At 48.0% G+C, this 27,362-nt stretch overlaps 1 protein-coding gene across 1 annotated transcript; it reads left to right on the top strand.

Annotated features, from left to right (window-relative positions):
* The first annotated feature begins 20,695 nt into the window (after positions 1-20,695).
* MCHR1 (melanin concentrating hormone receptor 1) lies at positions 20,696-23,701 on the top strand. Its single transcript, XM_055328879.1, has 2 exons — positions 20,696-20,862; positions 22,196-23,701. The coding sequence occupies exons 1-2, from the start codon at positions 20,781-20,783 to the stop codon at positions 23,173-23,175; spliced, it is 1,062 nt and encodes a 353-aa protein (XP_055184854.1). The 5' UTR covers positions 20,696-20,780; the 3' UTR covers positions 23,176-23,701.
* Positions 23,702-27,362: the final 3,661 nt, after the last annotated feature.

The following is a 27,362-nucleotide window of genomic DNA, read 5'->3' as shown; positions in this document are numbered from 1 at the left end:
AAATATTTACAATTGTTATATTTTCATGATGAATTGATCCCTTTATCATTACATTAATATTTTTTTTGTCTCTTGTGATCATTTTAGCTTAAAGTCTATTTGCCTTACACGAATTTAGCTACCCCTGCTTTCTTCTGGTTACCATTTACTTGGAAATGTCTTTTCTAATCTCTTCACTCTCACTTTACTTGCATACTTTTTTTTTTTTTAAGATTCTATTTATTTGTTCATGAGAGACACACAGAGAGAGGCAGAGACATAGGCAGAGGGAGAAACAGGCTCCCTATGGGGAACCCAATGTGGGACTCCATCCCAGGACCCTGGGAACATGACCTGAGCCAAAGGCAGATGCTCAACCACTATGACGGCTCCCCTCTTTTTAAGTAGGCTCCACAACCAGTGTGAAGCCCAACACAGCGCATGAGCTCTCAACCCTGAGATCACAAGTTGGATGCTTAACTGACTGATCTACCCAGGTGACCCTACATCCTTAAACCTGAAGTGAGTCTCTTGTAGGCAGCATATCATTGTGTGAACCTTAAAAATAAAAACTAGCACAACACCTGGGTGGCTTAGTGGGTATGGGATACTTTGGTCAGAATTTGATTGTGTGACCTCACTGCAGTATATATTAGAGGAGGGCTCCAACTCACTGAAGGATTTCTGAAGGATAGGTGTGGATTATTTTCCAGAAGGTTCACTAAGCTGACAAAATACACCCACCTGACATTATGTATGCCACCCCCTTGGCAACATGGACACTGGGGTCGATCTGTTTCGGTTAGACTGCTTCTGGCTTCAAATAACAAGAAAAACTTCAAATAATCTTAAGCAATGAGGAATGTATTGTGCCACCCAGCAGTGGATCAGGCTCCAGTAGTGCAAATCAGATGCTCAATAATGCCATAGAAGTGCCGGGATTTTCGCATCTCTCCTCTGCCTTTCTTCGTGTCAGATCCATTTTTTTAAAAGAAGATTTTATTTATTTATTCATGAGAGACACAGAGAGAGTCTGAGGATAAAGAGACTGAGGATATTATTTGGATGTGATGTCCACAACTGCTGCAACCATCTTGTGGCCAGGAAGAAAACTAGATTGGAAATGGATCTGACATGTGATGCCTGGGTAGTTCAGTGGCTGAGCGACTGCCTTTGGCTCCGGGCGTGATCCCGGGGTCCCAGGATCAAGTCCCACATCGGGCTCTCTGTATCCTGGAACAGAGATGTAACCTAACTGGGCCAAAGGGCTCCCTGGGACTTTTGCTGCAGTCCTTGGGAAAAGATGCTCTTTCTTTCTTCTCTAACTTCATAAACTATAAAGACAATGTAGGCTTACTGTTAGGCAGCAAGCGAAGAGTTGGAGATAAAGCCCAGGAATGACAAGCAGGAATAAAAGATGAAGAAAGACAGGAACAGGATCTTCATGCCACATTCACATCTCTTGGAGGCAAATCACAAAGTAGGGAGAGATAAGGACTCCAGCAATTAGCTGTAGTTCTTTTGAGCTCTGCGTTGGTGGAACAGGTTATACTGGTTTCTCTCCCTACCAAAGTTCCACCTCACTAGAGCAATGCTCTGAAGTAATTTTTCACATGCCTGTATGTGCTGCCATCCTACAGACTTTTTTAAAGTAGACACTATGCTATGGGGCTTGAACTCATGACCCTGAGATCAAGACCTGAGATGAGATTGAGAGTCAGACGCTTAACCAACTGAGCAACCCGGTGCCCCTAACGATTCATTCATATTTTTTTTTAAGATTTATTTATTTATTCAGTAGACACACAGAGAGAGAGGCAGAGACATAAGGGGAGGGAGAAGCAGGCTCCCTACGGAGACCCTGATGTGGGACTCAATCCCAGGATCTAGGGATCACGACCTGAGCCAAAGGCAGATATTCAACCACTAAGCCACCCAGGCGTCCCCTGATTCATTCTTAAGTTGGTTATTTTTTTTTTTTCTTGTCTGAATAGATGGGGATACTCAATACCCCGCTGCCCCTGACTCCTAGAAAAGTATAGTGTGGTAAAAACTGCGGCAGCAAAAATACTGATTAGAGTCAAGCTAAATGATTACATCCCACTAATGGTACCAGCTCCCTGCAGGTGAACAACATGTACCTTGTGATAGCAGTAATAAAGCAGGCACTCACAGTAGAGAAAGGCAGGGCAACTTGGTGGAAAGATAAGCCTGGCTTCACAGCTTGGCTCTGCCCTGCTAGCAGGTGACCTTAGGTGATTTCTTGGGTGTCCCTGAGTTCTGAATCTTGTCATGTGCAAATTAGGCAAAACATTCCTGTTGTAACAATCTGGTTCCCCAGGCCTGCTATGAGGTCCAGCTTTCTGAGACACACCAAGGGAGAGTGGAAGTTCTTTCTCAGGTGTCCCTTCACTCCCAGCTCTGTTGGGGGCGTCAGGTATGGCTGGATTCAGGACTCCAGAAAATCAGAACTCAGTTATCTCACCATTTCTCTCTCTTTTACAAAAATGGTTTCCCTCTCGGGGGGCAGGGGGCCGGGGGTTAGAAGGTCTTAGACTCTGGTATGGGTCAGGATCTGGATTCTTGGGCCTGGTCCCCTCTAAGGGGCCCAAGCCAGAGGTGTTTCTCTTTCTCACCTGTTTTCTCTTTCCCCACACTACAGAGATTAAGGAGAATTACAATAAAGAATTTAAAGCTGTGGCCTAAATCTGATGGTAACCAGTATGTGACCTTGAGCCAGTGACTTTAACAGAACTTTTGCAAGCAGGGAGTGATAATGTATTCCAGTGGTTAAAAGATGTACCAAGAAAGAAACCACACCAACTGTGTTATGACAACACATCCCACCCATAGTCTTGGGACAAGCCGTAAGCCAGTCACAGTGACTTGTTGCTTTGAAATTCCTCTAATCACTTCTGTGAGATTCACAATCTCTCCTGCATCACTTGATGTATGACAGCCAATCTTTTCACCCATATCTTAGGAACAAAATGTAGCACAACTTCCGCTCATGGTTTGCCTTCCTGTCTCCAGTTCTGTGAAGCACTTGCTGTTGCTTTGTAAGAAAAGAGCCATCATTCCTTCAAAGAGAAAACTTGGTTTCACTAATATCAGTTTCACTCCTTGCTCCCACATCCCTGCCTTTCTCATCACATAATCCCTTTTTTATCTGAATGCTAAATCACAACATGATTTTTTTCTGAAGATATTTGAAACAGCATTAAATTCAGTACATGCAGTACCAGCACAGCATTTAACTCAGTTGGGGTGAAAACATTATGAACAGCTGTGCTCAGTCTCTCAAATTTGCAAACAATGACGGCTCTATTAGGACTACACTCTTAACATCAGAGATGTTAAAATGTGTGTATGCGGGGGTGGGGTGTGGGGTGTAGGTCTTAGAATTAGTTACATGTGGTAATAAATATTAGTATTGCTTAGTGGCAAGTGGCAAAAAAATTCAACCCTCTACAAAGGGGTATATTGATCCACAGAAGTTCAAAAGTGCATTATTCTAGCTTCAGGTATGGCTGGATTCAGCGCTCCAGGAAATAATCAGAACCCAGTTTTCTCACCATTTCTCTCTCTTCTACACGGATGGCTTCCCTCTCAGGTTTCACATGGTATCAAGCTGGAGCCAGCAGCTCTAACCCCCCACATCTTCTTGAGTTTGGAGTTCAGTAAAAACGAATGAGTGTCTTCGTCGCAGAATTTTTATTTTTTCATTTTTTAAAAAGTAAACTCTACACCTGAGGCTTTAACTCATCACCCGAAGATCAAGGGTCCGGTGCTGGACGAATGAATCAGCCAGGTGACCCCTCCATCCCAGGCTTTTTTTTTTTTTTTTTTTAAGATTTATTTATTAATGAGAGACACAGAGAGAGAGAGGCAGAGACACAGGCAGAGGGAGAGGCAGGCTCCACGCAGGGAGCCCGACGTGGGACTCGAACCCAGGTCTCCAAGGTCATGCCCTGGGTGACCCTGGGCGCTAAACGGCTGGGGCAGACTTTTAAAGCGGAGTCTCCAGCTTCTCATTGGCTCTGACCGGTCACGTGCCCAGCCCTGGACCAATGAGCGTGGTTACCCTATGCCCCTGCTCTGAGGTGCCTCTTTGGCAGCTCCGGGGGCTGCTGGGTCTCCAAAGGGGAGGGGAACGAGGAGAATGGACGTGGGGCCCCCCAAACAGTAGGCGTGCTTTATAGGTCGGCTGCGGGGAGTGAGGCCAGCCTAGCCCTGAGCCGTAGCCCACTTAGCCCGGGCTGAGCCCCTCCGCAGAGCAGCGGGGCCAGGCCCTGTGACCCGGCGCGCGGCTGGAGAGGACCTCGGCTCGGCCCCACCGGCTGCATCTGAGTCAGCCCCGCGCAGACTCCCTCCCGCGCCAGCCCAGATGCACTGACTCAGCTCGGACGTGAGCTGGATGCTGCCTGGAAAGTTAATAAGCCTTGGAAGAAGACGTTCCTCCGGTGACGTGGGTTGGTGCCACGAGTGGGTGGGAATGAATGAGAAAGAGTGGGAACACCGAGGCTCCTGAAGCATTTATGAAGACAGAAAGGAAGAAAGAAAGCGTGAGGAAAAGTCACGAGCAGTGATCAGGAAAGCCCCACCCCCACCCCCACCCCCAGGCTGGAGGTGCTTTCTTGAGATGGGTCCCCTGGGGGCTGAGCTAAGAGCTGCCTTGGCCCCTAACTGCCTGACCTCTGCCAGGGAGGGCCCGGCCCTGTGGCCAGCCCGGCCCTCTCTTCCAGCTCTGCCAGTCTCTTTCTTTCAAACCCAAGTTGCAAGAAACAGGGCAGGGGGAGTCTATCTCTTTGTCACGTGGGGGAGGTAAGGGAAGAATGGGGGGGAGAGGCAGTTAGGAGGGGATCCCAGGGGGGGAAGAAATGAGAGAGAGAGAAAGGCAAGAAGGCAGGGCCGGTGCCCAATCTCCTGCTGTGCTATTTACAACCTCTTAGAAGCTGGATGGAGTTCAACACGGAGCACCTGCTCTCCGCCTGGTCCCCCAAAATAAATAGGGACGCTATCCCGGCCTTCAGGAAGCGCAGAGTCTAGTCTGGGAGACACTGAGAAAATCCTTAATCACAATGGAATGTGAGGGCCGGGATCTGGGCACCGGGGTTTGGAGAAGGAAAGTAGCCTTGAGAGAGGAGTGAAGCCGGTCAGTGAGAGAGGAGCTGCGAGAAGGAAGTGTCAGGTCACTCCAGCCCCGCCTGCTCCCGAGGGCTGGGGGTGGGCTCTGGGCATAGCCGGGTGGAGCGGTTCCCCTTCCCTTTCCTGCTCCAGGCTTTGGCTGCCTGCTGGCTGACAGGAGTGGTAATCACCTTGGCAAAGAGGTTCCTGTCAGCCAAGAATGGTTCTCCACCCAAGGGGAAAGCTGGGGTAGCAGTGAGTCCTTGAAGCCAACCCTCATAACAGCTGGGGGGTGGGTGCACTGGCCTGTGAAGCCACCGTGGAGAGTAGCAGCAGCATTTGCTGCAATGTGTGCCAGGCTGGATGTTGGGTGGAGTAGTGTAGGGAGTGGAAGGGAGGGAACGGGCCAAAGATCCAAGGGGTCAACGTGTGCAAGTGTTGTAGGAGCATGCAGTTCTTTCTGGAACCACGAAGATACCTTGAATAAGACACTGGGCATACAGTGAAAAGAGGAGTGGTTGGAGAAGAGGCCTGATAGGTGGGCAGAGGCCAGATCATGAAGGGTCCTGTGTGCCATAAGAAAAAATTAAGGATTAAAATTCTTCTAAAAAGAAATAGATTCTCAGGGTGCCTGTGTGGCTAAGTCAGTTAAATGTCTGCCTTTGACTCAGATCATGGTCTGGGAGTGCCAGGATCCAGCACATGGTGAGCTGCCTGCTGGGGGGGTGAGGGGATCCTGCTCCTCCCTCTGACCCTCCCCATCTCATGCTCGCTCTCTCACTCTCTAAAATAAAATAAAATAGGGCAGCGCCAGTGGCCCAGCAGTTTGGTGCCACCTTCAGCCCAGAGTGTGATCCTGGGGCCCCGGGATGGAGTCCCACATCAGGCTCCCTGCATGGAGCCTGCTTCTCCCTCTGCCTGCCTGTCTCTCTCTCTGTGTCATGAATAAATAAATAAAATATTTTTTAAAATAAAATAAAATAGAAAAAAAAAAAAGAACCGAATTCTCATTCCACGCCCATCTCTGTCCTTTCTGCACACATTTCCTCAGTGTCACTCAGTGTCATGGGGCAGTCAGCCCAGCCCCGTTCAGTTGGGTGAAATCAGGACCCAGATGCTGTACATCTGAGTGGGGAGGGTGACCAGGGAGGGGCCATCTTCAAGGAGTTGAGACCAGTTGAAAGTTAATTTGTTTTCTCAAACGGCATTCTGGAAGTAGAAAGAATGTGTCATCACATGGGGGCCCCATGGAGAGGAATGAGTGGAGAATTTGGAGTCAGAGATGCAGGGAGCCTAGGCGTGGGGCCCAGTTCTACCCTGCCAGCTGGATGGCTCACATCTGCCACTGGGGACCACATCTGTTCCACTGGGTTACCTAAGATAAGGCACGTGGGTTAAAAAAAAAAAATAAAAAGCTGTTTAAATGTTCCTATAATTTTGCTTCAAAAAAAAAAATATATATATATAATCTACAGCAAGGAGAATCCCAAGGCAGGCCCATTTTACTCTAGTTACCATTTGGCACCGAGCAGGTCGGGGACTTACTGGATGACACAGCAAGTCTGCAGCAGAGCCAAAGTGAAAACTCACCCAAATCAATGACTCTAGCATCGTCAGCAGATCCAGCCGCGACCCAACTTCACACTGCAGTTCAGGTGTCAGAGGCGTTCCCAGAAAGTCCATTTCAGCAAAGAGCATTCAAGGTGGTTGCCAATGGTTCCCCTCCTCTAAAAGGTTGGCAAGATGTAGCTGGAGGTTCCCAGGAGACAGGGCATGAAGACAGAGAGTAGAGATTTTTCCTGAGGACAGGAGAGGGCACTGTGCATTTCTCGGCGCTTCCTACACCCAATGCCCCAATGCTTTTAAAAACAAATATATTAAGATATAATTCACATACCATAAAATACATCCTTTTCAAATGTACAATTCAATATTTATTTAGTTTTTTGGGTTGTTTTGTTTTGTTTAGTAGGCTACATGCCTAGCATGGAAACCAACACGGGGTCTGAACTCATGACCCAGAAACCAAGACCAGAGCAGAGATAAAGAGTTGGATGCTGGGACGCCTGGGTAGTTCAGCGGTTGAGCGTCTGCCTTTGGCTCAGGGTGTGATCCTGGTCGGAGAATTGAGCCCCCCATCGGGCTCCCTGAGAGGAGCCTGCTTCTCCCCGTCTTTGTCTCTGCCTCTCTCTCTGTGTCTTTCATGAATAAGTAAATACAATCTTAAAAAAAAAAAAAAGAGTTGGATGCTTAACGAACTGAATCACCCAGGCGCCCCCTTAGTTATTTTTAAAGTAAGCTCTATGCCCAACGTGGTGTCTGAACTCACTACCCTGAGATCAAGTGTCACATGCTATACCGGCTGAGCCAGCCAGGTGCCCCTCAGTAATTTTTAGAATTTTTACAATATTCAGTGTTGCAAATATCACCACAACTAATTTTAGAATATTTTCATCACCTCATAAAAGGACTCCTACCCATTAGTTGTCACTCTCTTTCCCCTACCTCCTCCTCAGGAAATCACTAATCTACTTTGTATCTCTATAGATTTGCCTATTCTGGGCATTTCACATAGAGTCATAAGATGTGTAGTCTTTATGATTGCCTTCTTTCATTTTTCATAACAATTTCAAGGTTTATTCATGTTGTAGCATAAATCAGTACTTCATCTTTTTTAATTAATTAATTAATTTATTTATTTATTTATTTATTTATTTATTGGAGAGAGTATGCCAGTAGGGAGAGGGACACAGGGAGAGGGAGAGGAACAAGCAGACTCCACACTGAGCATGGAGCCTAATGAGGAGCTCCATGAACTCTTATGACCCGAGATTACAACCTGAGCCAAAATCAAGAGTGGGACACCTAACCAACTGAGCCACCCAGGTGCCCCATTACTTCATTCTTTTTTATGGCTGAAAATACTCTATTGTATGGATACACCATATTTTATTTATCCGATTAATTTATGGACATTTGGATTGTTTCCCAGTTTTTGGCTATTATGAATAATGCTGCCATGAACATTTGTGGACAGGTTTTTCCATGAACATGTTTTCATTTTCTTTTGGGTATAGACCCAGAAGAAGAACTGCTGGGTCACGTGGTAACTCTATGTTTAACATTTTAAGGGAATGCTAAACTGTTTTCCAAGGTGGCTGAGCTGTTTCATATTTCTACCAACAATGTATGAGGATTTCAATTTCTCCACAGCCTTGCCAATGCTTATTATCTGTCATTTCTTATTTATTTATTTGTTAATCTATTTAGAGAGCACAGGGGGCAGGGGCAGAGGGAGAAGGAGAGAGAGTCCCAAGCAGACTCCCTGCCAAGTGTGGAGCTTGATGCGGGTCTCCATCTCATGACACTGAGATCACAACTGGAACCAAAACTAAGAATCAGTAGCTCAATTGACTGAGCCACCCAGGCACCCCTTATCTGTCATTTCTATTATAACTATCCTAGTGGGTAAAAAGCTGTATCTTACTGTGTTTTTTTAAATTGTGGCAATATAAAAAACATATATATATATAATATATATAACCTTTATCATTTTAACTGTTTGTAAGTACACAATTCAGTGGCATTAAATACATCCTCATTGTGGTTTCTATTTGCATTTCCCTAATAGCTAGTAGTGTTGAGCATCTTTTCATGTGCTTATTGACTACTTGTTTATCTAGAGAAATGTATATTCAGATTCCTGCTTACTCTTTAATTGGATTATTTGTCTTTTTTTCATTGAGTTGTAAGAGTTCTTATATTCTAAATTCAATTTTCCCTTCCGATAGATGATTTGCAAAATTTTTTCTCCCATGCTATGGGTTGCCTTTTTACATTCTTGATGGCACCTTTGAAGCACAGAAGTTTTAAATTCTGGTGAAGTCCAATTTATCTATTTTTTCTTCTGTATTGCTTTTGGTGTCATATCTAAGAAGGCTTTGTCTAACTCTAGGTCATTAAGATTTACCCCTATATTTTCTCCTAAGGGCTTTATATTTTTAGTTCTTTCCATTAGGTCTATGATCCATTTTGAGTTAATTTTTGTATAGGTAGGCATTCAACTTCATTTTTGTGTGTGTATATCCAATTGTCCCAGTGTCACTTGTTGAAAGGCCTGTGCGTTCCCTCACTGAATTGTCTTGGCACCCATGGCAAATATTAAATGGCCCCCTTTTTAAGGAAAGTAGGCCTTAAACATTCTTTGTAATGCAGCTATACAACTTTTATGACTCCGGCAGGTAAAGCAGCTTTTTGTCCCTAGTCACAGGCAACTCAGATCAGTGTCTGTGTTCTTTTTTTTTTAAGATTTTATTTATTTGGGATCCCTGGGTGGCGCAGCGGTTTGGCGCCTGCCTTTGGCTCAGGGCGCAATCCTGGAGACGCGGGATCGAGTCCCACGTCGGGCTCCTGGTGCATGGAGCCTGCTTCTCCCTCTGCCTATGTCTCTGCCTCTCTCTCTCTGTGTGTGTGCCTATCATAAATAAAATAAAATAAAAATTATTTTTAAAAAAAGATTTTATTTATTTATTTATTCATTCATTCATTCATTCATTCATTCATGAGAGACACAGAGACAGAGAGAGAGGCAGAGACACAGTAAGTGGCACCTGAGTGGCACAGTGGTTGAGTGTCTGCCTTTGGCTCAGGGCGTGATCCTGGGGTCCCAGATCAAGTTCTGTATCAGGCTCCCCACAGGCAGCCTGCTTCTCCCTCTATGTCTCTGCCACTCTGTCTCTGTGTCTCTCATGAATAAATAAATAAAATCTTTAAAAAGAAAAAAAATTCTCTCTTGGATAACACAAGGGCTGGGTGCCCAAAAAGAAGGCAGGTGATCTACCTTAAGCTGTTCTTCCAAAGATGTTACATTGCTGCCCCAGGCCTCCAAATGGCCTGATGTCTTGGAATCTCTGGGTCCCAAAGTAGTGGTGTTGTTTTTAGTTTTTCCATGTTTTTTTTTTTTTTAAGAACCTAGGCACCCCTTATCTGTCATTTCTTTTTTTTTTTTTTTTAAATTTTATTTATTTATGATAGTCACACAGAGAGAAAGAGGCAGAAACATAGGCAGAGGGAGAAGCAGGCTCCATGCACCGGGAGCCCGACATGGGATTCGATCCTGGGTCTCCAGGATTGCGCCCTGGGCCAAAGGCAGGTGCTAAGCCACTGCGCCACCCAGGGATCCCTTATCTGTCATTTCTATTATAACTATCCTAGTGGGTATAAAGTGGTATCTCATTGTGTTTTGTCTCAACCACTGACCCACCCATGCATCCCAAGTTTTTCCATGTTTTATTAAGGAAAAATATTTAGGATCACCTGGGTGGCACAGTTGGTTAAGTGCCTGACTCTTGATTTCAGCTCAGGTCATGATCTTGGGGTCAAGAGATTGAGCCTCATGTTAGGCTACCTGTTCAGTGGGGAGTTTGCTTGGGATTCTTTCTCTCTCTCCCTCTGGCACTCTGCCCTGCACTCAGGCTCTCTCTCTCTCTCAAATAAATAAATAAATAAATCTTTAAAAAAAAAACCCTAATTGAATATGCAACAGGCGCTGCAACTTAATAAGACTATGATCTATAGTAGGTTTTTGAAATCCTATAAAAGCTCTCAAACTGATTTATTGCATGGAACACCCTTTTTGTCTTTTAACTGTTTGGCATATTTTTAAGTTGTGGTAAAACATACGTAATGTACATTTTACTTTAATTGTTTTTAAGTGTTCAGTGGCATTAAATACAGTTACATGGTTATGCAACCATCGCCGCCATCCATCTACAGGTTTTCTTTCATTTATCCCAAACTGGAGCCCTGTCCCCAGTGAATAGCAACTCCCCATTCTCCACCCACCCCCCAGCCCCTGGCAAATTCCATTCTACTTTCTGTCTCTATGAATTTAACTCCTCTGGGCACCTCACAGAAGTGGGATCATATGTTATTTGTCCTATAATGTCAAGACATTACTTACTATAATGTTTTCAAGGTTCATCTATGATGTAGACATGTCAGGATTTCATGCAAAGTATTTCTACTTTCAGCTGCTCTTGCCCTCTTGCAATTTTCATGAATCCTTACAATGAATCTCTGTCCCTGAAGGTGATCTTTGTCTTTCTCACAATCAGGAAAAGCCTGACTGTGGCCTCAGGGTCAGCTCGCAGCTGAGAGATGCCCACTGCCTGCTTGCAGGCATCGTGGCCACTGCTGCCAGGCTGACCATGATGCGCTGGGGCTGAATGGTGCCTCAGGGAAGGGGAGCAGGGCCCATAGTGGTTGTGCTGGCCTCCCTTCCCTCCACCCACATCCGTTCTCAAGGATTCCCCATATATTCCTCTATTAGTCATTTATTCATCCAACTCTTTTTTAAAGATTTTATTTACTTATTAGAGAGAGAGAGAGCACACAAGCAAAGGGGGGGGGGCAGAGGTAGAGGGAGAAGCAGACTCTCTGGGGCTCAATCCCAGGACCCTGGGATCATGACCCAAGCTGAAGGCAGACACTTAACCAACTGAGCCACTCCGGCGTCCCTATTCATCCAACCTTTATTGAGTATCTATTATGTGCCTGACACAGTCTCTGCCTTCATGGAATTTATAATCTAAATTATATGTGATTTATATGTGAGTGGATGACATATAATTAAATTATATGTAATTATACGTGAGTGGATGACATTAAATAACTACGCAAATAAATAATGTATGTTTTTATACATGTATAGATGTATGATACAATTGTGGAGACTAGATATGAAGGAAAAGTGCAGGATGCAATGTCAACATCTAAATGGGAAGCATCAGCCTGCAGCAGGAGACCTGGGATGTACTCAGAATCCACTGACTGGCATGGCAGCTGTGTCTGACACTAGGGTAAGAATCACAGTCCCTGTGCTCAAGGCACACCAGGTCCAATAGAGGTCCAACCAAAGAGACTTAGTTTTATGATCCTAGGACCACTCTGCTCCCTCCCCGTTGGGGAATCACTGTTCCTTCTCCAGCTGTGTGCCTCTGAGGGCCCCTCTTTTATGGTAACGGATGTCAGGTAAACTGTTCTTTCCTTTGGAGGGAAAATCATGATGTGTTCAGAACACTGGACACAAAACCTTTTACTGAGATGTCAGGCCTTTCTCTTTTAATGGGATTTATATCATAGCCACCTAGGGCACCCGATCCTTTCTGCTCGCTAGACCCCAGGAGCATGGTGTCATTAACATACTGGAATAGCATAATGTCCTGTGTAATGAAGTGTTCAAAGTCTGAGAACTGGAGTGGTCAAAAGATACAACAAAGGGCTTACCTCAGTCAGTGAAGCATGTGACTCCTGATCTCGGGGTTGTAAGTTTGAGCCCCACATTGATTGGGTTTACGTAAAAATTACTTAAGAATAAAACCTTAGGGGCACCTGGGTGGCTCAGTCGGTTAAGCATCTAACTTCAGTTCAGGTCCTGATCTCAGGGTCCTAGGGTGGAACTGGCTTCCTGCTCAGTGTGAAGTCTGCTTCTCCTTCTCCCTCTCTGCCCCTCTCCCCATTTGTGCTCTCTCTCTCTCTCTCCCTCTCTTTCTCCCTCAAATAAATAAATAAAATCTTTAAAAAATAAAACCTTTAAAAAAGAGGACAATGAAGTCCTGTGGCAGAATGGCGAAGGTACACTGATAACTCTATCAAATAAATGCAGGATTCTGATCTTTCTGTTTTTTGGAATAGAGGAAAAAGCATTTGCCAGATCACTCACTGCACACCAGGTGTCAGGACTGTATTTATTTTCCCCAGCAATGATACCACATCTGAAATAGCAGCTGCAATTGGAGTCACCATGTATTAAGTTTATGGTAATCTGCTGTCACTCTCCAAGGCCCATCTGCTTCTTCACTGGCCAAACTGAGAGTAGAGTGGGAGTGTGATAAAATCACCACCCCTGCATCTTTAAAGGCCTTGATGACATTATTAATCTCTTCAATTCCCCAAGTGGTGCGATATTGCTTTTGGCTTATCACTTGGTAAGAAGAGATTTCCATTGACTTTTCTCATCCTCAAATCCCTTACTCTGCCTGTCCAAGAGCCAATACTGTAATTCTGCCAAATGGGTGGGGATATCTATTCCAGCTATATAATTAAGGGCAGGGAGATCCACACAGCCTATTGAGAAGTCTTACTAGTCAAACTCCACCTATTACTTGATCCACTTCAACTTCTACTCTGGCCAGTAGAACCTCCTGGAGTTCCTGGTCCCCAGGAATTAAGTTAGTTCAGAGACTGATAATCACTGAGTATTAAATTTTTCATTGTTCACAGTTACCCTAGTAGATGGCTTTAGGTCCCTCTGGAGAAGGCTGGAGTCAGACTCACAGCACATACTTGTCATGTTACTTGTCATGTTATTGCAGCATCGCTTCTTGGGAGTATCTATCCAGCTTCCACTTCTAAGGGCGTGGGTCAGTGAATGACTCAGGTTTGGGAATTGGGTCAGAGACTGTGCTGTCAATCCGGGTAGCCAAAGTCAGACTGCAGTTTACCAAACCAGTAGTTTTTTGTTTTGTTTTTTCTTCAGATAGACAAATCAAATAGAGACTTAGTGAATAAGCTACTCATATGTTTTGGTTTTAGAGACTCCATGACTGATTTGCCACATCAGTCTCTGCAGGGCCAGACATCCCAGTAACTCCACTGGCCCTGCCCATTATAGTAACCAGGCCCATTTTCCTCTGGGAATTAAGTGTTGCTACTTGATTTCTATAGCCCCAGGGCCTACATCCCCACTGAAATAAGGAAGCCCACTTCAACTGCCAGTTTTCCTGTCCTGCCAGCATCTGTTTAGAGATGCTGGTACTTCTCCTTCCAAAGAATTTCTTAAGGTCTGGATTTTCTGGGGGATCAACTTCTGGGTAACCTCCCCCCACCCCACCAAATGCCATGTCCATTACTTTCTGTTAGGAGTTTAACTTTATTTTGAAAGCAGTTCAGAGCCATTGAAGTGTTTTCAACAGTGGAGTAGGGTAATGAAATTTATATCTGAACAAGAATACTCCTGCTGTTTGGTGGAGAGGGTAGAGGAAGAGGCAAGGCAGAAATGAGGGAAACAAGTGGAATCCTATGCAGTGGCCCCAGCAAGCCTTCAAAATATGCAGATGGCACCCAAGCCCTGAAAGTACAGGACAAGGGATATAAGCACTGGGGGAGTCAGGGAAGGACACCAAACCCTGGGGTATCCTGGGTAGGGCATGGTGAGTGGGGACACATAGATGAGAGGAAAAAGGGTTTATCATTGTATGTAGACTTGGTCTTCTTCATGACTATGCTTGGGCAGGGCTGGGCTGAGCAACCATTCAGAGCCAGATGGCTGAGAGGAGAGTAAATAAAAAAATCTGTTCAGCATGGCCTTGTCAGGGTGTTCTGGTGATATTGACTGTAAAGCTCTGAGTCTCAGCACCTGGGGTAAGCTGTGTCCTATGGAATCAGCCTGGACTCTCTTGCTTGCACCATGCTCAAATGAACAGGCGGATGAGGAGAGGAGTGTGGTGCAGCTGACAGTGCTTGGCCCCTTCAGGGTCAGCCACAGCTTTCCAGCAGGGTTCACATTCTTCTTTGAGTGGGTCCTGGCCACGCAACTGGACAGGGTGGTAGACCAAGGCCCTGCCATGTTCACTCAACATGGGACAGCTGTACCTGGAGCTTCCCACAGGGCTTTAGAGCCCTTGTCGGGCCTGCCTCACAATCTGTGTCTCCCCTTCCCAATGTGCAACCCTTTCTCCCTTCCGAGGAAAGTAAACACTTTGCACCCCATCTCCATCCCAGAGTCTGGTTCCAGAAAACCCGACCTGTAGAGTTCCACTTCCTCATCTATCTAAGGAGGAGAATTAAATACCTATCTGTTTCAAGGATTAATAACAAAATGATGTATATTAAATAACTTGTCTCCGCTCTAATGCCTCTCCCTGGGTCAGGAGGCTGACTTTCTATCTGCCCCTTCAAATCCACTTTCTACTCTTATCTACCCCAGTCTGGATACCAACAGGCAGAGATCAGTGAAGTCAGGTTGTTTCTTCCTCTGGATCCTTCTTAGCTAAGTTGCTCTGGGTTGGTGGCCTCCTTGACCAAAGGCCACAGCTCCTGAGACAACTCTCTCTGAAAACTGCTCCCTGCCTCTGGGCCTTCAGGCTGAAGAGTGGTCATGGCTTCCTGCTGCTGCTTCCCCAGGGCACTCCTCCACCATCACTTCTCATTTCCCTTAACTGTGTTCAAACCTTGGTAAATAGTCCCTTTATTAAATGCTCCTCCACTTCCCTATGTGAGTTTATTCTGTATTTTCCTGACACCCTCATTGATTCAATCAATGAGGATACTTTCAACTGCTGCAAGTGATCCAGATGTCATGTCCAGGCACCGCGAAGGTCAGAGGACACAGTGGACCATCTCTTTCTGTGTCCTCTTTGTAAGAAAAAGAAACACTTTGCCAAATGCCTCCCATCTTGATACTCCTCCCTTTTAATTTTGGTAACAATGGGCCACACGTCTTAGTCCTGGGTTCCCAGAAAACAGAGCCAGGGACAAAGTAGGAGTCTGGATGTTTGACTGGAAAGTGTATTTCTAGGAATCAGAAGTGAGGACAGAGGAGCAAAGCAGAGGAGCAGGGAGCACCATGTAGGGATGTCAAGTTGACCACCACTATAAGAGACCAGATGTTCTATCCCATGGGATTGCTGAGAAGCATTATGAAATGTGTCTCAGGACCGTTGTGTGTGTGTGTGGGGGGTGTAGAAAAGGATCTTTTTACGGCTTCCACCCTCCCATTGGTTAGTGCCCACTAAGGATTGCTAACTCCCTGCATTTCCGGGTTGCTCACACACAGGCCCTTTCCTGGGTCCCCATATTCTAAGTTGTGAAAGCAGCAGAGAGGATCCAGGACAGAGGGTAAAAGGCACACAGTGCAGGCCTGAGACACAGCCCCAACAGGTCACACCTGTACCTGTACCTGAAGATGGTCAGGGATCATACAGAATGGGTCACTGCAACAATGAATGGAATATAAACGAAGTGTGACCGAGAGGATTTGAAGAGGTGCACATGGGCAACCAGTAGACATGCTCATTCCTAACAGGGTCACTGCCAAGGGGAATGAGACTGCTGTGGCTGGTTTAAATTAATCATTTGTGATGAATGGATGCTGAAGATTCCACCCAAATGCCTCCTCTAAGAAGTCATCCTTAACTCTCCTCCCTAAAGGATCTTGTCACCAAAGGAGCCCAGTCACTGAAGAACCCATCACTCCCAGCACCCCATTCATTCCCTTGGTGACACCTACCACAATGAGGAATCAGCCTGTGTAGCTGCCACTGTGGACACCCCCACCCCACCCCAGTGTGTGAAAGCTAGAATGATGCAAACCTGCCCTTGCTGCTTGGTCATAGTTTAAATTCCTCCAGTCAGGCAGAGTCATTTTGCTAGTGCAGATGGTGGAAGGGGAGGCATAATTTTGGAGCCATGTCTTTTTATAAACACTTAAATCCCTTCCTGATGAAGTTACCTGTACACGTCTGGATCTCAACCATGAAAAGGACATCTTGTTTACTTATTAGCTTGCTCATTATTATCTGCCTCACCCCACTTAAGTTGAAGCTCACTGATACCAGGCACTTGTTTGTTTTTCTTTACTGTATGGACAGTGCCTGGTACATAGCAGGGGCTCAAGAATGATTTATTGGGGATCCCTGGGTGGCGCAGCGGTTTGGCGCCTGCCTTTGGCCCAGTGCGCGATCCTGGAGACCCCGGATCAAACCCCACGTCAGGCTCCCGGTGCATGGAGCCTGCTTCTCCCTCTGCCTGTGTCTCTGCCTCTCTCTCTCTCTCTCACTATCATAAATAAATAAAAAATTAAAAAAAAACTTAAAAAGCTTTTAAAAAAAAGAATGATTTATTGGATGGATGAATAGATGGAGTGGGTGGGTGGATAGATAAATAGATGGAGGTGGAAAGAGCATGGCAGGTGGAAGAAGAGGAAATAGTGGGTCACGATGCTCATTTTCCCCACCCAGGGCCAAGTCCTCACAACTCTTCCATATTCACTTGCACTCCCTGGGTGAGCTCATCCAGGATCATCAGTCTAACATTATATCTCCAGGCATGACCCTTCCCTTGAACTTCCGACTCAGACCTGTCTACCATCCAACTTTTCCACTCGGATGTTAATAGGCATCTCCAATGTAACAGATGCAAAAGAGAACTCTTAATTTCTCCTCCAAATCTTCTCCTCCCACAGACATCCTTATCTCAGTAAGTGACAGCTGCATTCTTCTAGTTGTTTGGGCCCCAAAGCTGGGCAGCACCCTGATCCCTCTTTTGCTCACATGTCTCATCCAATCCTTCAGCAACCCCTCTGTGCTCTGTATAATGTATAGAAGCACACCATTTCTCCCCACCTTTTCCTTCCTGATCTGAGACACCATCCTCTTTCAATTGGATTATTGCAGTAGCCTTTTATTTTGGATGCTTTTTGATGTGGACCCCCATCACATTTCCCCCGCCACCTCTGACTTCAGCTCCAGCTGCAGCAGTTGTATGTGAGCTCAGCTGATCCTGTGCCTATAGTGTCTTGCCTCTTGTGCACACCTCGTACCTGCTTGCCTTCTGCCCTGGATCTCAATGCTGTTGGAGTCTTTTTGGTTCCAGCACAAGATTTACTTGCTTCTTGCCTCAAATGTGAGCTGCACATCCCTTTGCTCTCTGCACTGTCAACACTTAATGCTATAGGAGCCTGCTTTACCCATGAACCCAGAAATGCAAACTTAATAGCCCAGGAGCAATCTTCAATAAATAGGGGAAAGAGTAACCAGATAAACGTTCCTGCTTTCCATCCTTCAGATACATAATTCTGGATAACAGTCTGTGCACTTTTCAAGGATCCTGGTGAATTCAAGCTCCTGCTGCCCACAGCAGTGACATTAATAATGTATCCTTGGGTTGGCTTTTTCCCTTTTCTGTCTCATTGTCCCTACTCCCTCATGCCTGCCTCTTGGGTCATGTCTCAGAAAAGCTCATGTGCTCAGGCTCTGCTTTCAAGGGAACGCAAGCTAAAATAACTTTTCAATTGCTATCCAGCAGCATACTGATTTTTTTTAAAGATTTATTTGTTTGTTTTAGGGGCGCCTGGGTGGCTCAGTAGTTAAGCATCTGCCTTGGGCTCACATCATGATCTCAAGGTCCTGGGGTCAAGCCCCACATGGGGTTCCCTGCTCATCGAGGAGTCTGCTTCTCCCCCCTCTGACTCTCCCCCCCCACCCCCACCACTCGTGCTCTCTCTCTTTCTTTAAAAAAAGGATGTATGGGGATGCCTGGGTAGTTCAGTGGTTGAGCATCTTCCTTCAACTCAGGGTGTGATCCCGGGTCTGAGGATCGAGTCCCACATCGGGCTCCCTGCATGGAGCCTGCCTCTTCCTCTGTCTATGTCTCTGCCTCTCTCTGTGTCTCTCATGAATAAATAAATAAAATATTTTTAAAAATAGGGATCCCTGGGTGGCGCAGTGGTTTGGCGCCTGCCTTTGGCCCAGGGCGCGATCCTGGAGACCCGGGATCGAGTCCCACGTCGGGCTCCCGGTGCATGGAGCCTGCTTCTCCCTCTGCCTGTGTCTCTGCCCCCCCCCCCGTGACTATCATAAATAAATAAATTAAAAAAAAATAAAAATTAAATAAAAATTTAAAAAGATGCTTTTATTTATTTATTTATTTGAGAGAGAGAACAGGAGTGAGCAGGGCAGAAGGAGGGAAAATCTCAAGCAGATGCCACACTGAGTGCAGAACTCAACAAAGGGCTTGATCTCATGACCTGAGCCTAAAGCAAGAGCTGGATGTTCAATGGACTGTGCCATCTAGGTGCTCCCAGACTGATCCTTTTACAACATGTTTGATCATGTCCCTCCTGAACTGAAAACTCTCTGGTGACTCCCATTCCACCTAAAAGAAAAATCAAAGTCTTTACAATGGCTGGCAAGGCCTAACAGAATCTGCTCTGCCCTTACTGCTGTTTCCTCTCTGATGTCACCTGCTAATCTTCCTTTGCTCTGTAATAGCCAGTACTATCATTCTTTGCTCTAATAAAATTCTTCAAAGCTGCTCAGCACACTCCTGCCTCAGGGCCTTTGCACTCACTATTCCTACTGCCTGGAATGTTCTTCTTCCAGGTATTTCCAAGCATGCTTCTTCACCTCCTTCAGGACTCTTCCTAAAACACTTCCTAGAGAGGCCTTCCTGTGTAAAAAGCAACCTCCACCTCCCCTGGGTATTCCCTGACCTCCTCACCCTGCTTCAAGTTTCCCATAGCACTGGTCACCAACCTCTTTTTAATTTTTTGTATATTTTCTATCCCCCCTCCACCTCACCCCAATTTGAATGTAATCTCCATGAGGCTAAGGACTCAGAGACTTTATCTTTAATTCATTTATCTATTTTTAAGTTGGCTCCATGCCCAGCATGGAGCCCAACATGGAGCCCAACATGGAGCTTGAACTCAGAACCCTGAGATCAAGACCTGAGCTGAGATCAAGAGTTAGACACTTCACCCGACTGAGCACCCAGGCACCCCTTATTGGTTTTTTCACTACAGAACCTAGAACAGTGCTTGGCAAGTAGTAAGTGTTCAATAAATATTTGCTGGATGAAACCCACTAATAAATAAGACTGAAGAAGTGTGTAGGGATCAGGCTGTGGTTACTTTGAAGCCGCTGCTCTGGGAGTCAGGTGGTAGGTGTGATGGCAGTTCTTGGCTGTGAGGGCACTGGAGGCCGGCAGCAGGACACCTCGGCCAAGAATTCACTCAGTGCTTTGCCCTCTAAGGCTGTTCCTGGTTGACAACTGTAGGTGGGGGGGCCTATCCTCTGAAATTTGTCTTGAGGAGTCCCAGGTAAAATCTCGAGGACCGCAGAGCGATTAGAAAAATAGAATCTCTGCAAGCTTGGTCCTGGGTTCTGCGCAGAGGGCAGTTTGTCCCCTTCTGGTCCCTAAGACCCTGGCCATCCCCAGCACAGAGTGACCTGCGTCACTTCTGAGTGCTGGTCAGCAGCTCAGCTGCAGACAAGTCCAAGTCCGCTTCTGGAGACGCCGGCGGTCTAGCCAGGGGGATGGTTGGAATCCTTGGGGCACTGGGAAGGAGCCGAGGGTGGCCTGGGGGACGCGCCTGCTGTGGTCTGAGCTTTCCATCCGGGAAGAGTCAGCCCCGGCGCCTGGCCCATGGCCCAGCCCCCCATAGCCGGGGTTGGGGACTAGGCCAGGCTCATTCCTCCGGAGGAGCTCGCTCCCCTCGTTTGCCTCCGCAGAGTGCTGGATGCTCCCGGGAAGCGGGAAGCAAGCTCCCGGGAGCCCGTGGGAGGGAAGCCCCCCCGCCCCCCACCCCGCCCCCCGCTGGGCCGCCGGAGCCGGGCCCTGCCCGCGGGCAGACGCGGGAGCTGCCGCTCGGGACTGAAGAGGTTAACGTGCATCTGCTTCCGAATGTTAATGTGTCTAGGTGATGTCAGTGGGAGCCGGGGAAGGAGGGGGTGAGTGGGGAGCGGCGCGGGGCTCGGAGGCGGCCGAAGCTGCCAGACCGCCGAGGACCCCCTGGCGGCCGCGGGGCTCGGGGCGCGCGCTCCGGGACGGGGACGGGGGGCGCTGCCGCAGCCTGCGTGGGCGCTCGGCGAGCGGGCACCGGCCGCGGCAGGATGGACCTGCAAGCCTCGCTGCTGCCCCCCGGCCCCAACGCCAGCAACACCTCGGAGGGCCCGGACAACCTCACCTCGGCCGGTGAGTCGCGCCGGAGGCGAGTCCTCCCTCCTCTGCGCCGGGGGTGGGAAACGCGAAGGTGTCACCTCGGAGCCAAAGTGCTCCGGAAACTTTATTCCAGTTCTCGGGGACGGGATCTGCAGTGTGCTGTGCCCGGAGGGGAAGAAGGGGAGCAGGGGGCGGGGCAGGCAGGGGCCGAGGGACTGGAGCGGAGAGCAGGGCAAAGGCACGTTGGCAAGTGGCCTCGGATGGATGGATGGTGGCCCGCCGGGCGGGGAGACTGGGGAGGACTCACCCATGAGTTCCATATGCTTTGCAGAAAAAAAATCAGGCTGGAGAAGCAAGCAAGAGAAGCCAGAGGGTAGTCCGTGAGGAGACAGCTGGAAGCTCACTCAGTTACTGATCCCCTTGTCTTTTTACTGAAACTGCAGTAATGGGATCTGAAACATCCTTACTGACCCCTGGGAAGGCCCGGGGGAAGGGCTAACTCACGGGGGGGGGGGGGGGTATTAACTTTCCTGGTGAATGAAGCCCCCTAACATTTCCAGAACTGAGATGCCTTGAAATTCTAGCTCTGAAGGAAAGGAAGGAAAAAGAGGAAAGGCTTGTGTGCAGGGAAATTCTCAGGCAGCTAGGCTGCAACACACGGCTTCTTCGGTCTCTGCTCACTTGGGAAGCCCAGGCTCAGAGATACAGACCAAGGAATTCCCTGATAGGAACCCAGGAGAAGGGAGGGCTGCGGGCCTGATGGGCAAATGCCCCCCCCCCCCACACACACACAAGACGGTAGCCCACAGACATGCCCAGGAATCAGTGCACAGCTTCCAACCAGCGATTTCCAAAATGAGATGATCAGAGCTGCAAATAAGAAAAGAGAAAACACATGCATGAGCCCATGCATGCGCTTGCTCACCCGCATGCCGGCGCACGCGCCTGTGTGTGCGTGCACACACACTTTCGTATCCTTCTGGCTATGTTGATGAGGTTTCCTGATGAAGCCCAGAGGTCCACAAAATAATTCTCTGCAGATAGCTGTGGTTCTTGATTCTGAGCCTTCTGAGATAATGCAGGGAGTAAAGGACAGGGTCCTTCAACTAACAGGTGGTGCAGGAGAATCTGGTGGGATTAGCCAGGGAACTGGGGGAGGAGGGCAAGGGGACAGGAGTAGCAACAGTGCAGTGAGGGAGAGTGGTAGGAAAGGATTCCAGATGAATGGGGAGCCCTGGGCTGAAATGAAAAGAAGATAAAGAGGTAGGCAAACACATCATCACTGGAAGCTGAGCACGCTGGTAGGATGTTAGCCCTTAGAGAGCAGTCCATGTCAGTGGTCAACATCTGCTCCTTTTGTCCCCAGGGCCACCTCGTCGCACAGGGAATGTCTCCTACATCAACATCATCATGCCTTCTGTGTTCGGCACCATCTGCCTCCTGGGTATCATCGGGAACTCCACAGTCATCTTCGCGGTGGTGAAGAAGTCCAAACTGCACTGGTGCAGCAATGTCCCCGACATCTTTATCATCAATCTCTCGGTGGTGGACCTCCTCTTTCTCCTGGGCATGCCCTTCATGATCCACCAGCTCATGGGCAATGGTGTCTGGCACTTTGGAGAGACCATGTGCACACTCATCACGGCCATGGATGCCAACAGTCAATTCACCAGCACCTACATCCTGACTGCCATGGCCATTGACCGCTACCTGGCCACTGTCCACCCCATCTCCTCCACCAAGTTCCGGAAGCCCTCTGTGGCCACCCTGGTGATCTGCCTCCTATGGGCCCTCTCATTCATCAGCATCACCCCCGTGTGGCTCTACGCTAGGCTTATCCCCTTCCCAGGGGGCACAGTGGGCTGTGGCATCCGCCTGCCCAACCCAGACACTGACCTTTACTGGTTCACCCTGTACCAGTTCTTCCTGGCCTTTGCCCTGCCCTTCGTGGTCATCACAGCCGCGTATGTGAGGATCCTGCAGCGCATGATGTCCTCGGTAGCCCCCGCCTCTCAACGCAGCATCCGGCTGCGGACAAAGAGGGTGACTCGCACGGCCATTGCCATCTGCCTGGTCTTCTTCGTGTGCTGGGCTCCCTACTATGTGCTACAGTTGACCCAGTTGTCCATCAGCCGCCCGACACTCACCTTTGTCTACCTGTACAACGCAGCCATCAGCTTGGGCTATGCCAACAGCTGCCTCAACCCCTTTGTGTACATCGTGCTCTGTGAGACATTCCGCAAGCGCTTGGTCCTGTCGGTGAAGCCTGCCGCCCAGGGGCAGCTTCGAGCCGTCAGCAATGCCCAGACGGCCGATGAGGAGAGGACAGAAAGCAAGGGCACCTGACACTTCCCCTGCCACCCTGGGCACCTCCGAGTTAGGACAGCACAGCAGACCATGGGGAGAGATGCTGAGAAAAACCCAAGACCCCTCTGGGAGAATGCAGAGGGGCCAGGTGGTGAGGGGTTGTTACAAATCAGAACATACCACGGTGTCCACAAATTGCTGGGGAGGTTGGGAGCCAGATTTGGGGGCTTCAAGCATCAGAAATCCCCTTGGGAGAACAGGAAGAGACCTTTGCGTTGAATAGAAACTGGACAAGAAGAAAATTTTGGTTTAAATGTTCAGTGGAGCCCTGCATCTATTAGCTCCCAAAAGTCTTTTCCTCGATTGCTGGTTGATTTGAAATCTGGGCAGGCCGGGGTGTGAGTGATGGGGTCCTACTACAGGGCCCTGGGGAGATGGGAAATTGGTGTGGCCTCAACCCTCTTTCCCATCTTTCACTGGTAGGATGGAGGGCGCCCTTTCTCCCAAGCTGGAGGATGATGAAAAATGAAGCATGCCATCTCTCCATGTGCCAGCATCCTGTCAATTTGCCTGTATCTCTAGGGGATGCATGCTTATTTTGGGGGTGGGGTGGGGTGGGGCTCTGAGCCCAGAGGAGTAAAAATCCAATTTGTAGGAGATTCACTGATTGCGAATGACAAGGCTACCTGGGTGGGTATGAGTAGAAGTCTTAAACTTAAGAAAAAACAGGGAGGGGCTAGGGGGCTTTTGCAGCTGTGGGGACATTGTCGTCATGAGGCACATTTGTGAATCACCAGATCCAGAGTGAGTGCCCATCAGTGTCCTGCATGTACAAGGGTCATTCTGATGCCTGGTGTGTTGGCATCATTTTTTGCTCCAGCCTTTCCTTTCCAAAATAAAAATGAATAAAGGAAAATCTCCACCCACATCTCTTTGGATGCTCCTGTATAATTGCTTGGGCTTGGGGGTGGGAGTGGGTGGCAGAAAAGGGAAAGAAGGGTCCCTTGGCTGTGGAATCTAGACTTTGGTCAAATTGCATTTTAGGAAGCCAGAAGCAGGGGATCTAAACCCACAGCGGGGATTCAGCAACACAAACGGGATTACTGTGGATTCATTAGATTGCACTGCTGCTGCTGGGCTGGTTCTCAGCACTCAGCTTCCCGTCTTCTGCTCTAAAGCACTTGGGTGTCATCAGTACTGGCCCCCAGGCCCCCAGTCCTGCCCGCCACCTCCCCCGCTGAGTCACCCGTCGCAGGGCTGGCCTCTAGGGCAGCCTGAGCCTGCCTCCTGCCGCTGCCAAGATCTGGTGTTGAGCTGGAAGGTTACAGATGGGCCGCTGGGCGGCAGCCAAGGCTTCTGCTTCTCAGCTTCTTCGTGAGAGGAGCTGGGAACCAGGAGTCCGGGGCAGACTGCTCAGCAGATGCTGAGACAGTGGCAACATATCACGAGCTCACAACTTGTTCAGATGCATCCGTAAAGCAGGTGCACCAGCCCAGCCTTTTCCTTGCGGGTTATTTTCACTGTGGGGTTGCAGCAAGTAGCCGGCTTAGCAAACTTCAGGTCCTGGCCAGCTCTTTTTTTCTTTTTTTTTTTTTTTCAATTTAAGATTTTATTTATTTGAGAGAGAAAGAGAGAGAGTTGGGAGGGGCAGAGCAACAAGGAGAAAGAGCCTTAAGCAGACTCTGCACTGAGCGTGGAGCCCAATGCGGGGCTCAACCCCATGACCCCAAGATTATGACCTGAGCTGAAATAGAGTCAGCAGCCCAACAGACTGCGCCACCCAGGGGCCCCTGGGCAGCTCTTTTTATCATCATCATTAGCTGTGGTATTTTCGGGCTTGTGTTCCCCTCCACCTCAGTAGTGGGGAGAGCCAAGAAGTGGACGATTAGTTTTCCTTACTCACTAACAGTGGGGTCTCTAGCTGCCACAGGTAAGCTTCCAATCTGCTTCAGATGCCCATCCAAAAGCAACAGTAAAAAGATTCTTGGGGGAGCCTTGAGGCAACTCCTGCTCACCTGGTTCCTGAAAAGGAGGTTTCCCTGCATCTGGTTTGCCCTTGAAAGGCTTCCTGGGAGTCTATCCAGCCCCCTTCCCCTCCAAGGAGGATGAAATAGGCCAGGGGGCCTCTCCCAGGACATGCAGGTAACGGAATCCACAACTCACTGGGGTGGGAGGGGTAAGGAGGACCCAGCAACCCCTAGGGAGGGGGACACCCCTTCCTTCTGCTCTGAACCCATACGGAAAACTGACACGGAAGCAAAGTAGGTTGAGACAGAAAGTGAGTGGGTTGAAATGTAAACAGAAGGGAGAGGGGAATGGGGGAGAGTTGGAGAAGTCAGGAGGAACTTGGGGATGCAGAGGGAAGGAGGGCAGGGAGATTACAATGGGGATAGGGGAACTGTGCCAACACAGCCTTCCCCACTAGACCCTGCAGATGTCATTGGATAAGAAAAGGTATAAATGGGGTACCTGGATGGCTCCATTAGTGAAGCACCTGCCTTGGGCTCAGGTCATGATCCTGGGACCCTGGGATGGAGTCCCTCATCACATCCAGCTTCCTGCTCAGCAGGGAGCCTGCTTCTGCTTCTCCCTCTGTCACTCCCCTGCTTGTGCTCTCTCTCTCCCTGTCAAATAAACAAATAAAATCTTAAAAAAAAAAAAGAATAAGTATAAGCATGTGCAGAGGGACGGGTGGTTTGCTGGCACAACCATCGTCATGACATCGTAGGTGGCAATGAGTGGGCTGAGGGTGGGGGTGGTGGCTGGTCTGAAGAATGAGTAGATTTTCCTTTCGTCTCCATTCAGCCTGGGACTATGAATAGCCCCAACTTCAGGAAAGTGTGGGGGCCACTGAGAGGTCCTGAGAGAGTCCAAGAAATGGGTGAAGAGCAGGAAATTGATTTCTTTGCTCCTTTTCCCGTTTCCATACCTAATAAACACTGTCTCTCTCATTGGGCCCGATAGCCTCAACTCCCCAAACCCGATTAGTGCTTTCCACACTGCTCCCTCATCTACTCCCCAGAAAACATTTTCTCTCTAGCTGTGAAGATTAAGTCTCTAAAATTCCCTATGATGTCAGGATTCCAGAACTGACTGAGGACGTCACAGGTTAGTCAAACCAAAGTTGTAAGTGACTGTAGGGAAACTCTTCTGCATATTGAAAGAAATACCTAAATACTAAAGAAATACCAGTAAGAACACTAAATAAAGGGACTAGCCATGATATCTTTATTTCCTGCATTATCAGTTTTTTTTTGTTTTTTGTTTTTTTTAAGGAGGCTCCACTTCCAGCATGGAGCCCAACGTAGAGTTTGAACTCAGGACACTGAGATTAAGAGTTGGACACTTAACTGGCTGAACCACCCAGGTGCCCCATCAGCTTTTTCAAAAGATTTTATTTATGTATTTGAGAGAGACAGAAAAAGTGACAGAGAGCATGAGCAGGGAGGAGAGGGAGAAAGCAGGTTCCCCGCTGAGCAAGGAGTCTGATGTGGGGCTCTATCCCAGGACCCAGGTATCATGACCTGAGCCAAAGGCAGATACTTAACCAACTGAGCCACCCAGGCATCAGTTTTCACTTTGTTTTTTATTGTGGTAAAATATACATAACAACTGAATTATACACTTAGAAATAGTTGAGATGGCAATATTATCTGTATTTTACCACAACGAAAGATGTACAGATATAACCATTTTAACCATTTTTAATGTACAATTTGTTAGGTTTTTTTAGTAACTAAATGGAAATGAGACCGCCAAGGCAAGCGAGAGTCCAAGAACAGATTTTATTGCAGGCACCCTCGGGCGAGGTTCCACGACTCACGGGGGAAAGAGAGTGAGTCGGGGAAGTCGCGCCAAGACAAGGTGGTAGGGGGTTTACATAACGTTGTAAGGCAGACCGGTTTCCTATTGGTTGGCTCATATGCAAAGGAAGGATTGCAATCCAACCAGTCAGAGTGACCCTCACTATGCAAAGGAAGGATTGCAATTCGACCAGTCAAAGGTGACTTCCTCCTCTGGGGTTTGAAGGGCATTGGGTTCGGTTGGGGAAGTCCAAAAGAGAGGTGTAAGGGTCTGCGTCAAGCTGTCAGCAGGTCATTGGTCCATTGGCGTCCCAAGTGGAGGTGGTGACAGGAACCTCAGCCATTTTGGGGTATCCGCCATCTTGAGGAGTTTCCCTTCCCGCCTGGCCCCAACACAATTCAGTGGCATTAAGTAATTCACAT

Source organism: Nyctereutes procyonoides, unplaced genomic scaffold (genome assembly GCF_905146905.1).
Source record: "Nyctereutes procyonoides isolate TBG_1078 unplaced genomic scaffold, NYPRO_anot_genome, whole genome shotgun sequence".
NCBI lineage: Eukaryota > Metazoa > Chordata > Mammalia > Carnivora > Canidae > Nyctereutes > Nyctereutes procyonoides.
Note: the sequence above shows the minus strand (reverse complement) of the source record. Positions and strands in the feature narration are given on the sequence as shown.

What these genes read in the sequence shown, in the direction of transcription:
- MCHR1 (XM_055328879.1), top strand. Translation starts at nt 20,781, where the DNA reads ATGGACCTGCAAGCCTCGCTGCTGCCCCCCGGCCCCAACGCCAGCAAC. An exon ending in GGACAACCTCACCTCGGCCG is followed by an intron (nt 20,863 to 22,195) that starts GTGAGTCGCGCC and finishes TTTTGTCCCCAG; the next exon opens with GGCCACCTCGTCGCACAGGG.